The sequence below is a fragment of the Mus pahari genome, chromosome 14 (assembly GCF_900095145.1).
Source record: "Mus pahari chromosome 14, PAHARI_EIJ_v1.1, whole genome shotgun sequence".
Classification (NCBI taxonomy): domain Eukaryota; kingdom Metazoa; phylum Chordata; class Mammalia; order Rodentia; family Muridae; genus Mus; species Mus pahari.
Genome location: NC_034603.1, coordinates 64,340,392 through 64,355,406, shown reverse-complemented (window position 1 = coordinate 64,355,406; position 15,015 = coordinate 64,340,392). Strand labels below are relative to the sequence as shown.

General features: G+C 50.7%; 2 protein-coding genes across 3 annotated transcripts in view; one reads left to right on the top strand and one right to left on the bottom strand.

The window, feature by feature from the left end:
* The window catches only part of Prr15l (proline rich 15 like), a 6,093-nt gene extending 4,791 nt beyond the window's left edge, over nucleotides 1-1,302 (bottom strand). Inside the window, exon 1 of one of the 2 annotated variants that reach the window (XM_021214014.1) lies at nucleotides 1,080-1,302. The gene's annotated coding sequence lies outside the window, so the exon portion shown is untranslated. The remainder of the gene's footprint in view (nucleotides 1-1,079) is intronic. The other variant, XM_021214013.1, reaches the window with a different exon arrangement.
* Nucleotides 1,303-14,009: 12,707 nt separating this feature from the next.
* Cdk5rap3 (CDK5 regulatory subunit associated protein 3) overlaps nucleotides 14,010-15,015 on the top strand; it is a 10,687-nt gene continuing 9,681 nt past the window's right edge. Inside the window, exons 1-2 of the mRNA XM_021212126.1 lie at nucleotides 14,010-14,140; nucleotides 14,329-14,374. Coding sequence (XP_021067785.1) covers nucleotides 14,135-14,140; nucleotides 14,329-14,374 — 52 coding nt within the window. The 5' untranslated portion in view covers nucleotides 14,010-14,134. The remainder of the gene's footprint in view (nucleotides 14,141-14,328; nucleotides 14,375-15,015) is intronic.

Here is a 15,015-nt window from a genome sequence, read left to right as displayed (position 1 = left end):
AGAGAGAGAGAGAGAGAGAGAGAGAGAGAGAGAGGTCTGGTACACACCTGTAATCTCAGCTCTTAGGCAAGAGATCAGTGAGTTCAAAGTCAGCCTGATTTACCTAATAAGTTTCTAGTTCAGCCTGGCCTTCAGAGTGAGACCCCATCTTAAAATCAAACCAAACCAAACTAACCAACGAACCAGCCAACCAATATTTGTCATGGTGTACAAGCATCACAGATCTCAGAGTGGTAAAGAGTATAAAATGTTTCTAGTCACATGCCCATGAGCGATTGTGGAAAGCCGGGGTGGGGGTGGGGACCTGGTGGTGGAAACGCAGATCTTGCGTGTGGGGAGAGCTTCTATCTGCTAATACACGGCCCCGAGATGCCAGGGCTGGGCCCTTACCCTAGGCTTGCAATCATGGAATTAGGGAAATCAAGCCCCAAGGATGTCAGTTCCACCTCTGCCGTTTGCATAGCTTCAGGGCCCGTGAAAGGCCTTTATGAGACAGTTGGCCACCTCCTGCCTTGGGAGGCTAGCACCATGGCATGCACGTAAGCAGCCGGGACAGGTCCCTTCACCCCTACTCGAGCACTTGCTGAAGGGCTTTGCCCAGAATGGGCCAAGCTCCCTCTGAGCTGGACAAGTTAACCATTGACTGAGGCAGGGGTGGAGGTGCAGGGGAGAGAGAGGAAGGGAGTCAGTTCTGTATTGCAGAACCCGCTCCCCTCCCTCTACAGGGCTCCCCAGTGGCCCTCGACCACCCTGAATGAGACTGGACAGGAAGTGGGAGATGTTTCTGCCAGATAGCCAGACACATACATATTCCAGGTTGTGGGCCAGAGGGGACGGTCTTGAGTGGAGTTAAGAATGAATATATATATATATATATATATATATATATATATATATATATAAACTTTCTCAACAGGAATTCTTTTGGAGGCCTGGACCTTCTCCAAGAGACTAGTGAGGTGAGACTGGACGAAGTCAGAGTCCTGCTGAGCTTGTCCACCATGGAGACATGAGCAGGGGAAACTCTGGCCAGGATCTATGTCTAGATTTCCCCACCCACCAGTCCCTGCTGCCTGTACCTGTAATCCGGACTGCTCTGGGCTGGAGGCGCGACTTTCCCTAGAGTTGACTGTAGGAGCTGCCCAGGCAGGTGAGACTGGAGGAGGAGAGGGTGTCTCCAGGGTGTCGCGCAGCAGGCCAGACTCAGCCTGGAGAGGTGGGAAGGAGCAGCTGCAGAGCAGGTGTAAGAGACAGGTGCAGAAGCAGGTACCTGCCTGCTGCGTGAGCTGCAGCTCCAGGAGTCAAGGTGAACCTGAAACCCGGCCCCTCCCAGCTAAGTAAACAGAAGCAGAGGCTGGCTCGGGCTGATGAATATTCATCACCCCAGAAATCCAATCCCAGTGCCCCTGCATCCACCCAGAAGCCAGGGTCCTCCTGGGATCACCAAGCTGGAGGACGGAATCCCGAGGGGCGTCTGGGACTGGGGCGCACGGGAGCCTCTCTCCTCAGTTTTCCAGCTCTTTAGTGTCTGGTTGCACTCTGGAACCATCGCCAAAGCCTCTCCCACCCATTTTCTCTTCCAAAGAGGCTTAGACCCCTCCTCGGCATGGGCCACTACATGGATCTTGCCAGGGCACACAAGAGAAAGGGTTAAGGACCATAGCGGGCTGGGCATCCCAGCTCCCTTTGAACTCCCGGGGGTTGAAACCCGTCTCTGGTTGAACTGGTTAGCAGACCGGTTCCCAGGCTGTCTGTTCTCCTCCACCCAGAGTTCCTCTGCAGGCAAGGGGTATGACTAGGATTCCCTTCTGACTTGAAGCCCCTCCACCTCCACCCCCCAAGATCTCACTAGAGGAAAAGGGTGTGTGGGCAAGGCTCTTTAGACCCCTCCCATAGCCTCTTCCTGCTCAGAGGTGGTTACGGGGAGGGGACTTAAAATAATAAGCCAGAGCCAGGTGCGATGTAACCCCAGGACTCAGGAGGCTAAGTCAGGAAAATCGTGAGTTCAGAGCCAGCCTGGGCCACATAGAGAATCTGTCTCAAAATATTGAACGTACACAAAGAATTTCCCGCGGGCAGGGGTTTCTCAGACTCCTAAAGAGAAGGGTAGAAAAGGGAGAGGAAGAAGAGGAGGAAGAAGAGGAGAGGAAGAGGGGGAGGAGGAGGTGATAGGCATAGCAAACAGAAAGGCAGAATGTGTATGTACACAGTCACCTCCCACAAACCCACCTCGGTCTGGCTGCTGGCCCTGGGGAGTGTTGTTGGGTGGCGGCCTCCGAGGCCTTCTCTTGACCTTCAGATGGGTCCAGAGTGAGACACAGCTGCTGCCTATCCAGGGTTCTCACAGCTTCTTGTACCCAATATACTCAGAGATACCTTCCTTCCTCCCTGAATTGGGTATGTGTGCTCAGTTCAGAGCGAGGCACTGGGGCTAAAAAATAAAAAGAGGCATAGACGGTCCCATTTCCCTGGCTCCCTCCCCAGGGTATGTTTTGACTCTAACTAGCCAACCCTCATGTCTTCCCCATCTCCAGCCTTGCTTCAGTTAGGTCTAGAAGCTTCTTCCTCCTCTTCCTCCTCATCCTCCTCTTCCTCCTCCTCGTCCTCTCCCTCCCTCCCTCCTCTCCCTCCTCCTCCTCTTCTTCTTGCCTTGGATCCTATTCCTCTTATCCTAAATAGCCCTCGGATGGACAGACTTCCCATCCCATAACCCCCCGTGCTGGAGCTGCCTTGAGCCAGGCTCTCTTAGGGGGGGACCTCTAAGCAGTTCTTAACCTGTGGGTTGAGACCCCTTTGGGGGCCACATGTCAGATATCCTGCATATCAGATATTTACCTTACAATTCACAACAGTAGCAAAATTGCATATATGAAGTAGCAACAAAAATAATGTTAGGGCGGTGGGGTCACCACAACGCGGGGAACTGCATTAGAGGGTTGCAGCGTTAGGAAGGTTGAGGTGCCGCATTAGCGTCTTCCAGCTTCTTTCCGACCCTCTCCACCCAACTCTCCTGACCCCAGGCTCCTCTTTGCCCACCTTTATGGGTACAGAGGTTGCTTAGGGAGGGGAATTCAGGAGCACTGGCCACGCTCTGAGCTAGGAAAAGCGTCCTCACCCACTCAGTTCCCCAAGCCAAACTCCTATTCATCCCTCAGGACATGAACTGGTCGGTACACCTCCCATAGGAGCGAGGGTTCTCCTGTACTCCATAGAGGTTGTATATGTTTGCTGAGTAAGAGATAGATACCAAGATTGATAATGCGCACATGCATGTGCCCACATACAAGTACATAATAGTATATTCTAAGCTGCACAACTGTTAGTCTTCCTTATAGAAATAATAGCTCCTTAAGCCCAGAAAGACCAATATGTCACCAATATGGCTTCTGCATACTCAGATTTTCTTTCTTCTCTTTTGAAATAGGATCTCGCTATGTACCTCTTGCTGTCCCAGAATTCACTATGTAGACCAGGCTAGCCTCGAGCTCACAAAGATATATTTGCCTCTGCCTCCCCCAAGTGCTGGGATTAAAGGTGTGCACCATCATCCCCAGTAACGTGGTATGACAGCAATGTCGGAAGCATCGCTGTGATCTACAGGGGCTCTCCCAGCAGCCACTTGCTCTGCGCGGCTCTCCCTGGAGCATCTAGGTCTGTGAGGAGGAGATCCTGTGAATCTGACCTCTGCAGTTGCAGCTATACAGCTGGCTTGCTCTTGGCTTATCTTCTCCAGGGGGAAGGGGTGTGGGGGTTTGAGGGTGTTGTTTCGCAAGGTTTCCCCGTCTCTAGTATAAGGCACACATGATTGTCTTAGAAAAGTACCCACAGCCACTTTAAGAATTCCCAGACTATCATCTTGCCCAGAAGATAATATAAGCTAAAAAAAAAAAAAAAACAAAAACAAAAACAAAAAACAAAAAAACAAAAAACAAAACAAAACAAAACACCCTACTCTTCAGACTTTGGGAAGAAAGTAGGATCAGATGAGGTGCGCTTTGGCCTGTGGATCCTCTACCCCAGTCAGCTCCCAGCTCCCATCACTAGAGAAAGGGGTTTGTCCTCTCTAACAGAGCTTCCTTCCCTCTACCTCTGTGGTGTTTGAAGCAAGGGGGAGGTACAGATCCTGGTCTTCTGGGTCTCCAGTAAGGATGGAACCCCTCATCAGAATCGCACGCAGTGTCAGGCTTGCCTGTGCCTACCTCTACTGAAGGGCAGGGGCAGGCCCTTCCTTCTAGAAAGATTGGGCCCCAAGAACCCAGGCTCAACCTGTGGCCTTCAGGATATTTATTCTGGGAGGTGCAGACTTGGGGTTATAGACATCACTGCTCTCTTTTATTGCTATGTAAAACTTGGCACTGTTAAAGTACATCCCTGAAAACTAGGTTCAAGTATAATATGCCCTACACAAGCCAACAGTGTGTATCTTTAGAAATGTATCCTTCCTGCGTCAAGTTCACCCAAGAGAGAACTGAAGACCTGGGCAGCCACGAACACCCATTAGACATCAAATCTAGCCTCGTCAGACATAGCCTTCCCGTTTCCCTGAGCTCTGTCCAGGCAACAGAAACGGGTCCTAGGGCTATTTTATAAAAAAGAGAGAAGAGGGGAGCTGTGTTCTCCCCCCCCCAACTCTTTTTCTAGGAAACTGGAGCTCCTGAGAGGATGCAGGGCCTGGCCCACAGGACCGACAGAGGAAGGCAGAAGAGACCAGATAGATCTTGAGGTTGCTTAGCTTGGCCCATGGCACAAGCACAGAGGACAAAGTTCAGTTTCTGACAGGGCACACCTAGGGCAGCTGGGAGGCAGGGCAGGGATGGCATCAGCTGCCTTCTGGTCTGAGGTGGGCGGTGGAGTTACGAATGCGAGCAAGAGGCTCCTTTCTCCTTTTCTTCAAAGGAGGCAGAGCAGGAGACTCGGGCGGTCTTCCAGATGCCCTCCACTCCCTAAAAGAGAGTCTGGATCCTTCTAACACCTCACAGGGAGAGCCTCTTACTGGGTATACGGATACGATATATGTATACGTATATTTCACACACACACACATACACACACCCTCATCAACAGTTTTTTCACACTAGGGATTGAGCCTAGGGCCTCTATCACTGAGCGAGGTCCCCAGTATTGTTCTCGTGGTTGTTGATTTTGTGGCTGTTTTGTTTTTTATCTTTTCAAGCCAGAATGTTTATTTTGTGATTGATTGTCGTGGCCTTCAAGATGAAGCCATGCGGTGGCCACTGCCTTGGGTGTAGGTGTTGGTCTTTCATGGAGTCCACGTCTGATCCGTGCCAGACACTCTGTCTGCCCACTCTCCAGGCGCTGCCGTGTCTGTCTCTTAGTCTTGGCACTCCGGTAATGCTTTCTCTTGTGTTTGGCATGGGACCTGTGTTTGTTGCGGTCTGACTTCTGAAAGTGGTGGGCCTCAGGGCCACAGCAACTGCACAACCACCAGTGGGTGTGGCCTTTAAAATTTCTTCCCCAAAGTTGCTCTTGCTCATCTTCCTTCGGCTGCGGAGGCCAGAAAGGTTAGGGGCGAAGACAAGCGCTCCGGTGGGTCGTCCGTCTGTCCTTCTCTTTCTTTTGTTTCTTTTAAGACAGGCTCTCACTACATTGAACAGGCTGATGGTAACTCCTTTAGTAGCTGAGGCAAGACTTGAACTGGTTTCAGTCCCCAGAGTAGCCAGGATTACAGGCGTATGCGACCAGCCTGGCTCCCCTTACGTGCTGCCCACTTGTTGCTACCCCCAGTATCGATCTCTACGGCAGTCATAACGAGGTCACCCCAAACTTATCTGCATGTTTCATCATAAATTGATTCCCAAGCCTGGCGTGGTGGCGCATGCCTTTAATCCCAGCACTTGGGAGGCAGAGGCAGGTGGATTTCTGAGTTTGAGACCAGCCTGGTCTACAGAGTGAGTTCCAGGACAGTCAGGGCTACACAGAGAAACCCTGTCTCGAAAAACATAAATAAATAAATAAATAAATAAGTAAATAAATAAATAAANAGAGTGAGTTCCAGGACAGTCAGGGCTACACAGAGAAACCCTGTCTCGAAAAACATAAATAAATAAATAAATAAATAAGTAAATAAATAAATAAATAAAATAAAATAAAATTGATTCCCCTATAGATATGGAAGGTCAGAAGTCCAAAACCAGTTCCAGAGGGCCAGGTCAAGGACTTGACAGGATTGTGATCCTCACAGAGAGCTCTGCTCCCAGCATCCTCCAGCTTTGGTGACACTCAGCTAGCCTGGCCTGTGGCCACACCAACTCATACCGCCTCCTTCACTTGACAGACTCTCACTGTGTAATTGAAGCTGGCCTAGCGTTTTCCCTGCCTCGTGCTGGGATTATGGGCTTGTCCACTCTGCCCATCTCGCCACCCTTTCTGGCTCAGCTCCTTCTGCCTTGCTTTTGAGAGAACACTCAGCACGACCCTTAGGGCTCCCTCCTCCCCGCCCCGCCCGCCCCGAGCCCTGCTACCTCCTCACCGCAAGGTCCTCAGCATAACACATGGGCAAAGACTCCTCTTTCCAAATAACATCACTATAGCATGCTCCAGGGGGTGGACGGAGATATCTTTGGGTTCATTTCTCAGTGTGCTCCATCTTTCATTCTGCAGACTAACTCTCCATTTTTTCGGGCTGTTGCAGACATTGTACCTTGAAGTCCTCTTCGGAGGAGAGATTTGCTGACAAGCCTGGGAGTGTGGCTAGCAGCTGGCAACCACTTAAGACTCCTTTAGGATTAGCCTTGGCCACAGGAAGCCTCAGTCTGGAGGTCATGTTCTTCTGAGAACTCTTGTGTCTATGGGGGGGGGGGATCCAGTTATTTCATCCCCACAAAGGGCATGCTGAGGGGTGATACTCACCCCAGAGCTCCCCAGCCGCCACCTGCAGCCCAGTAGGTTTGTCAGATTGGCAGTCCCTATGACAGGGTCTAGAGGCTCACACCTACAGTCCTGGTATTCAGAAGGCTGAGGAAATACTGCCGAGTGTTTGAAGCTAGCCTCGTGTGGGTTACATAGCAAGATCCTGTCTCAAACAAACAAACAAACTCACAAAACAACAAACCCACATGATCCAGACATTCATGGTAGTGAACATGTGTAATTCAAGTGCTTGGGCGGCAGAAGACCAGGACTTCGAGAATCACCTCAGGGCCAGTGCTGCTGGCTTATGCCCTTAATCACCTCACTTAGAAGGCAGAGGCAGGTGGATCTTTATATAGCAAGACCTTGTCCCAAAAGAAGAAGAAAAAAATCACACCCAGAGTCTGGAGAGATGGCTCAGAGGTTAAGAACACTGACTGCTCTCCCAGAGGACGCAGGTTTGGTCCCCCACACCCACAAGCAGTTCACAGTGAACTGTAACTCCACAGCGAGAAGGTCAGATGCCCTCTTCTAGCCTCTGAGAACACTGTATGCACATGATGCACAGACATACATGTAGTCAAAACACCCATACACATACACTTTAAAACACTTTTTAAAATTATCCTGGGCTGTGATGGCACACACCTTTAATCCCAGCACTCGGGAGGCAGAGGCAGGCAGATCTCTGTGAGTTCGGGACCAGCCTGATGTATAGAGTGAGTTCCAGGACAGTCAGGGCTACACAGAGAAACCTTGTCTTGAAAAAAAAAAAACCAAAACCAAACCAAAATCAAAAAATCAGAACTAAAACCAACCAACCAAAAAGACCAAAACCGAGATCAGCCCAGGTGTACACGCTTCAAAAGGCAGAAAAGAAGAACATAATTTCCCTTTGCTCACTCCTGCTTCTGTCTGCTTCCCCCTATAGAAAATGACCCCGGGAAACCCTCTTGCACCCCTGGAAAAAGGCCACTTGCTTCTGAAGAGTACCGTCTGTGTCACAGACATGTCTGCTTTCCAACATGATAGAAGCGAACAGTGTCTTTGTCTTGTATTTGAGTTCCCTGGTGTGCTATATTGATGACTGTCCCAAAATTCTTGTCCACTTCAACCCCCAGAATGCGACCCTGATTGAAAATAGGCTTTTGCAGATGTCTTTAAGTAAGATGTGGTCACACCGATAAGCCCTAAATCCAAAGCCTGGAGTCCTTGTAGGAAAATAGACACAGAGGCACACGAAGGATGCTAAGGAGGACATCACTTCAAGGCCAGGAGCAAGGCCCACTGGCCACCGCCAGAGACAGAGGAGGCACAGGACAGGTCATGCGGATGCCATGGTTTCCGGCATCTGTGGTAACCTGCCATAGTGCCTCTTTTTTTAAAAAGTCAATACACCTAGTTTCTTGTAAAGTTGCACATCTCACGTAGGTGTTTACTGGCCATTTTGGGCTTCATATTCATAGAAGTGATTCTTACTCGATGTAGAAAAACCTCACTTGTATTTATGGGCGGGGGGTGGAGGAAGAGGAGAAGGAAGAGGAGGAGGAGGAGGAAGAGGAGGAGGAACCCATTTTCAGATTGTAGGTCTTCTGGAGAATCTTCAGGGACCTGCTGTTGGGGTCTCTTACCTCCACTAACCACTTTCCCTCTAAACATTATATTGTGCCCCTTACAGACGCACAGGATTGCCACTGAGAAGACCTCCCCAGATCTCCCAGAATGCAGCGTCGTCATCACCGCCCACTGTCGCTGTCCACTGTCGCTCGGACCAACCACTAACGTCGTCACCGTCCACTCGTTCGGACCCGCCTACTGGATCACATCTGCGCTCATGATCGGACCGCGTGCCAGAGAGACAGAGAGAGACAGAGAGACAGAAAAAGTTTCTCCAGGGGACTCAGGGAGGGCTTAGAATCCTTCCTTGTCCGATTAATAAAATCATGCTCTGATCAGCACAAACCGACAGGGCTTTCATTTTCCTTGCAGCCCATTCTCTTTTAGGATGTTTAGCTCTTCAGTACGAACCCAGTCCAAAGTGTTTTCTGCCCACGCAGATACACACAACCTGCTGCCCGCTGGGTGAGGTTGTGGAGTTGTGTGTCCACAGGATTCAATTTCAGCCCAATTGCTGGCCTGAGGGCTCCTCTTCATGACATATCTTTGCCAACTTTTCCAACATCATTTCCCTTCTGTGTCCCTCTGGGTGAGAGTTCAGTTTCTACTCCCCTCGTACTCTGAGCATCCTTCATACTTGGTCCGGATGGAGCTACTTATGCACCTTTGATAAATGCACACAGCCCTGGCCTCCAGGGAGGTTTCCTAGGATGCAGAGTGTGGCAAGCCCATCACGCTGAACACCGTATTTTTCCCCCAAGGCTAGAACTGTGTCTTTGTGTTGAGGGTCTCAGCCCTGGTTCTTGGCAGATATGCAGGATGTGAGGCCGACCGGCAGTTGGGTGGCTCAGTGACGGACTTAGTTTTCTTTCTCTTGGCAGATTATATTCAGTCCCCTGTCACAATGAAGATGCAGTAATAAAACACATTGGTGTACTTGAGGGGTGGAGGACAGGGCCAAGTTCAAGGCCACCCAGGCACGGAGGGCACAGCCAGCCAAGACATCCATCGGTACAGTCAGTAGCCCTGAGGACAACTCAGCCGACTGACCCTGTGTGGCCTTCATGGACCTGTGCCCGCCCCGGGAAGCTAACCATCCTTAATGTCTTCCCACTTCCCCACTTTCTGACTCCTAAGAGGATCAAGAGGGAGTTGACTCCATATCCTGACCTGCAAAGGGAGGGAAAGGCAGCTGGGGACCTTGACCATCTTTGCCCTAGAGCATGATTCACAACCATCAGCATCATTAAAAGCTCCGTGTAAACCTCCGTGTCAACAGCTCACCGTTGCTCATCCCCTCTCCTGTCTGAGCAGCTATCAGTGCCGGGCTGTAGAGATGAACAAGTCTGTAAGCCTTCCTAACCAGGTGCTCACAGGTCAGCTAAGGGATCAACTGAAAACAATAACAACAGGGAGATAGACCACACAGGACACAGCAAGGTGCTCAGACTTAGGGCTGCTGAGTTTCCAGGGCTTCCAAGAAGATCCCTCTCCCTCCCCCTCCCCCCTCTCTCCCCCTCTGTTCCTCTGTTCCTCTCTCTCCCTCTCTTTCTTTCTTCCTCTTTCCTTTCTCCTATCTCTCCTCCTCTGTCTTCCTTTCTCTCTCTCTCTTCTTCCCTCTGTTTCACCTCTCTCTTCCCCCTGTCATTCACACACACTCACAATCACACACACACACACACACACACACACACACACACACACACCAGTTTGCAGACCATAAAGTAATTAATCCACATAAGATTCATATAAATGCCATTTGGATGTCAAAGGTAATGCCTCATTTTACAGATTTTTATCACGATAAGCCATGGGCACTGGTCCAGAACCAGGTGTGGTAAGGAAGAGCCTTGTAAGTCAGAAGGGACTTCAGGGGCGACACCTCCAGGTATCCAAGGAGAAAGTGAAAGTCACTCTGAAGGCTGGTGAAGGACACAGAGAGGCCGCCGCCACCGCAGCTGAGCCAGTGTGGCAGGCAAAGGGTGGGCACAGGTGTGTCGCACAGAGAGCAAGAATGGAAGCTAAGGAGGCTGGCATGACCTGGGTTTGAATCCCAACCTCCCCAGCATCAACTGTATCGGTGTTGGATGAGTAACCCTCTAAGCTTTGGCTCTCTCTCACCTTTAACTTAGCTGCTAATAGAATCCGCCCTGTCTGTGAGTTGTTATAAGGATCAAATTAGATACAGCTTATAAAACATCAGATCTACACTGGCAGGTGGTTACCACTTGATAAACAAGCTAACAATAACAGAGGGCAGGGCAGCCTGCTTGCAGGGCACCCGCACTGCGCGGCTCTGTCCTTCCGCATTGCAAAGCCTGGCTGGCTCAGACTCTGTCCTTCTTCACCGTCCCCTCTTCTAAGTCAGCAGAGACATTAGAGATTCACGATCAGCGACCTTCTGTAGCTTCTCCTTGCTGAGAGTTCCGCAAGCAAAGTCCTCCCCCTCTCCCAAAACCGGCAGGGTTAATGGTTTGAACAACCTGGTCGTAAGTCTACCCATAGGCCTCGAGTGCCTCATGACCTTAGGAAAGTTCGGGATGTCTGTGTGTCCTCTGGGCTAGTTTGCCCCGGAGTCAGTGGTTGGGTAGAACTATTTATCAAAGATCCGTGAGTCAGCACGGAGCCGTGGGTGGGGGTGAAGTGCCGGTGGTCTCTGTTTCACCCTCACGACTCACGAGGGCAGGGTCTGCTGGACTGACTGCACAGCCCCTGCTGTGCTCTGGTGTTGGTTCAAGGAGGAGAGATACCCTTGGAGGGTGTGGCAGGGCCGGGCCTCGTGGGATGTCCCAGGGAACTTGCAGCACATTATTGGAACCCAGTGTTTGTTTAATCATAGGGGAGTCCGAGCAATTCCACTTGCTTGAGTCAGCACCCTGACATGGGAGCCAAGTTCCCATGAGAACCCTGAAGAGGCCCTCAGTTCCTCCCTGTGGACTATTTCCAGGGATGCCTGTCAACTTACTTTGTGATGATAATGATTATATGTAATATTTTATATGTGTATATAGCTCACAAACCATGATAACATATCTACACTATGTTGTCAACTGTAAAAAGTTCTGAACATTTAAAACATATTTGTATTGTTTTTATTTTATGTGTATGAATGTTTGGCCTGTGTGTATATGCATTAGATTCCCCCTGGATCTGGAATTACAGGTAGTTGTGAGTGGCCATGTGGATGCTTGGATGCTGGGAACTGAACCCAGGTCCTCTGCAAGAGCAGCCAGGGCTCTTAACTGCTGAGCCATCTCTCCAGCTCCCTAATTCTTTTCTTTTCCTTCTGTTTCTGAGACTGGATTTACCTATCCTAGGATAGCCTCAAAAATTGCTATGTGGTCCAGGATGACCTTGAACATCTGAGCCTCCTGCCTCTACCTTCCACATGATCTGTGCCACCTCATCTATGTGGTGCTAGGGATGGAACGCAGGGCTTCATGCACACAGGCAAACACACTCTACCCACTGAGCTCCATCCTTGCCCTGAGCTCTGCATCTTTAGTGTGTTTATTTATTTAAGCCCCTAAATAGAAGCATCCTGAGATAGGCTTGGTGTTATCGCTACCTTGAGAGAACTGTGGCTATTGGAGAAGTGTGGAAATGGTCCAAAATCTCACAGGGCCAGAATCTTGGTCTTCCCACTACAGCAGCACACCAAGCAGTTCAGTTCAGAGTCGACTAAGCCCTGGGTATTGTGTTTTGTGTGTGTGTGTGTGTGTGTGTGTGTGTCGGGGGGGGAAGGGGGGGCAGATGAAGAAGGAACACAGAAATGCTGTCCCCAGGTCTGCGGCATCCCTGGGATTATGACTTTCTCTCACCCCTTCTTCAATCTTTCCACTTCTTATTTAAATCTGAAGCCCTCCCTTGAATGGAGCTGCCACGGAACCACCACAACTCAGCTCAAGACTTTCTACACTGTCTTTCTTCCCAGACTAATGACTGTATGCAGTCTAAATACAGACCCGAGTACCTTCTGCACACTGTCCGCTTGACGTTTCCCCAGCATTGCCAACTCCACAAGTTCAAAACCCCTCCTCTCCAACACATGCTCCACATCTGGTGTCAACTGTCTCGGGTGGTGGCACTCACACTCAGCACTTGAGTGTCATCTTTGTGTGTGTGCATGCACGCGTGTGCGTGTGTGATGTTTTTGGAAACAGGGTTTCTCTATGTAGGTCTGGCTTTGCTGGAACTCACTCTGTAGACCAGGCTGAATTTGAACTCAGAGATGTGCCAGCCTCTGCCTCCCAAGCGCTGCGATTAAAGGTGTGCACCACCATTGCCCAGCTTGAATGTCATTTTTGAGGTCTTCCTCCTCGCCCATTTGGCCAATCTATTGCCAACTCCTGTCTCTTTTCCTCCTAAATTCTGCTTATCTCCTCCCTGCAGCTTCTGACCTAGGTGAGGCCCAACCTCTGCCTTACAGTCTCCTAGTTGCTCTGTCCCCAGCCTTATGGCCCACTAGCCCATCCTCCTAACCAATACATGTATGTCCTTCCTTGTACCAAACCCTTCAGTGGTTCCTCTCTGTCTGCAGTGTGAAGTCCAAGTTCCTTAATGAGGCACTCTGTTATGATCCTTATATCTTTACAGCCTCCTCCCGGGTCACTGCCTTAAACCTTTGACTGCATAGAGATGGGCCTGAGGTCAGCCATAGGTGGGAGACCTGTGTAGTGTCCTCTTGAGATCCATCGTGAAACAAGGAACCTTGCACTTCACCTCGTCTTGGGCCACGTATATTTTGCCAGTCTCCCCTGCTTGTCTTTCCCCAAACCACTCTTGCAGCTTGTGGCCTTAAAGCTTGTGCAGTCTCTTCCACCCGAAAACAGCCTTTCCACTCCACCAGGAACACTCGCCACCATCCTTCCTTCTGCAACTTTTTGTTTAATACTTAATGCGAGTGTTGCTTCCTCTCCCTTCCCTATCCCAATCGTCCAACAAAAATCAGGTGCTCGAAGCCGGGCGATGGTGGCGCACGCCTTTAACCCCAGCACTCGGGAGGCAGAGGCAGGTGGATTTCTGAGTTCGAGGCCAGCCTGGTCTACAAAGTGAGTTCCAGGACAGCCAGGGCTACACAGAGAAACCCCGTCTCGAAAAACCAAAAAAAATAAAAAATAAAAATAAAAAATCAGGTGCTCGAAAATCGTATTTATCAGAAATGGGAGGACAAAATGTGTCGAGTCTCAAGAGACCTATGCCCTTCTATATGTGGTAAAGGGAGAAAATGGTGGGAAAACGCCATCGGGAAGGCGCTAGGACCTGTTCGCAGACGTGTTCTTTCTCTAGCTGGGGGCTCCGCGCCAGGCAGATGAAAAAGCAGCCTACACCGGCTCTTGGGTGCCCCCTACCGCCATCACGCAAGCGCAACATCCCTTCCTGGAGCTCACCCAACCCGAGCCCGCCTCTCGTCTTCCATTGGCTGTCCGCTCTTCTCCCGCCCCTCCGGTACTCAGCCAATCAGAACATGATGATGGGCGGGGCTTTCAGCAGAGGGGCGGAGCGTGGGCTTGGATTGGCTCCGCTGAAGACGGCGACGTGGCTGAAGGAGGCCGGTTTGTTTCTGAACTGAGGCTCAAGCACAGCGGCTCAGGATTGGTGCTAGGCTGGGCCGGGGTCTTTGGCCGGAAGCGGAAGTGGAGGAAGGATGCAGGTGTGGGGACCAGGGCTGGAGAAACTGGGTCTTCTCTGGGATTCCTGTCCTGCCTCCCCAAGTCCTCCCGTCCTCAGTCGGGTGCTCTGCCCCTGTAGGGTGGCGGTTGGGTTCGTGGAAGGAGCGCGCGCGCGAGGCGCATCGCCTTCTCGCGTTCACGCCCCCCTCCCGGTTGTATTTCCCACCAGGACCATCAGCACGTGCCCATCGACATCCAGACCAGCAAGCTGCTCGGTAGGAGAGGGCGCCCCCGCGCGGTCGGCTCTCGGGGGAGGTCTGCTAGTTGCCCCCTGTCACCAGCAGCCAGGAGCTGTGAAAGCCCCAGCTGAGGTGCCTTACTCTAGCGAACTGTTTGCTCTGCGAGGAAGGAAGCAAGCATGGAAAGTCTGTGCTGGCTCCGTGTTTTCTACTTTTAACATTTCTCACGTAGCATCAAATCGTATTCATGCACACAGGACAAATGGACAGTGTTAAAGATGGACAGTTAACCAGTTGGCGGATCCATTTGAAACCTATGTCTGTTTGGTTCTGTCTTCATGCTTTTTGCATTATTTGGGGTGGTATTTAAATAAATCACCTCCCATTTATTTAAAAAGATTCTCTCTTTGAATTTAGGGAAAAGAAGGCCCTAAGACTCACATGCAGACCTTTTATGCCAATCATGGTGGCTCATGCTGGTAACCATAATACTTGGGAGGCTGAGGTAGGAGGATTGGTGGCAGTTCTCAGCCTGGCTTGCATAGCAAGTACCAGCCTAGTACTCCCCACCTCACCCCTCCTCCCCCCAAAAAAAAAAGCCTTTAGTCTTAGAACTCAGGAAGCAGAGGCAGGCCTTGTTTACATAGCAAGCTCCAGGACAGCCAGGACTACATGGA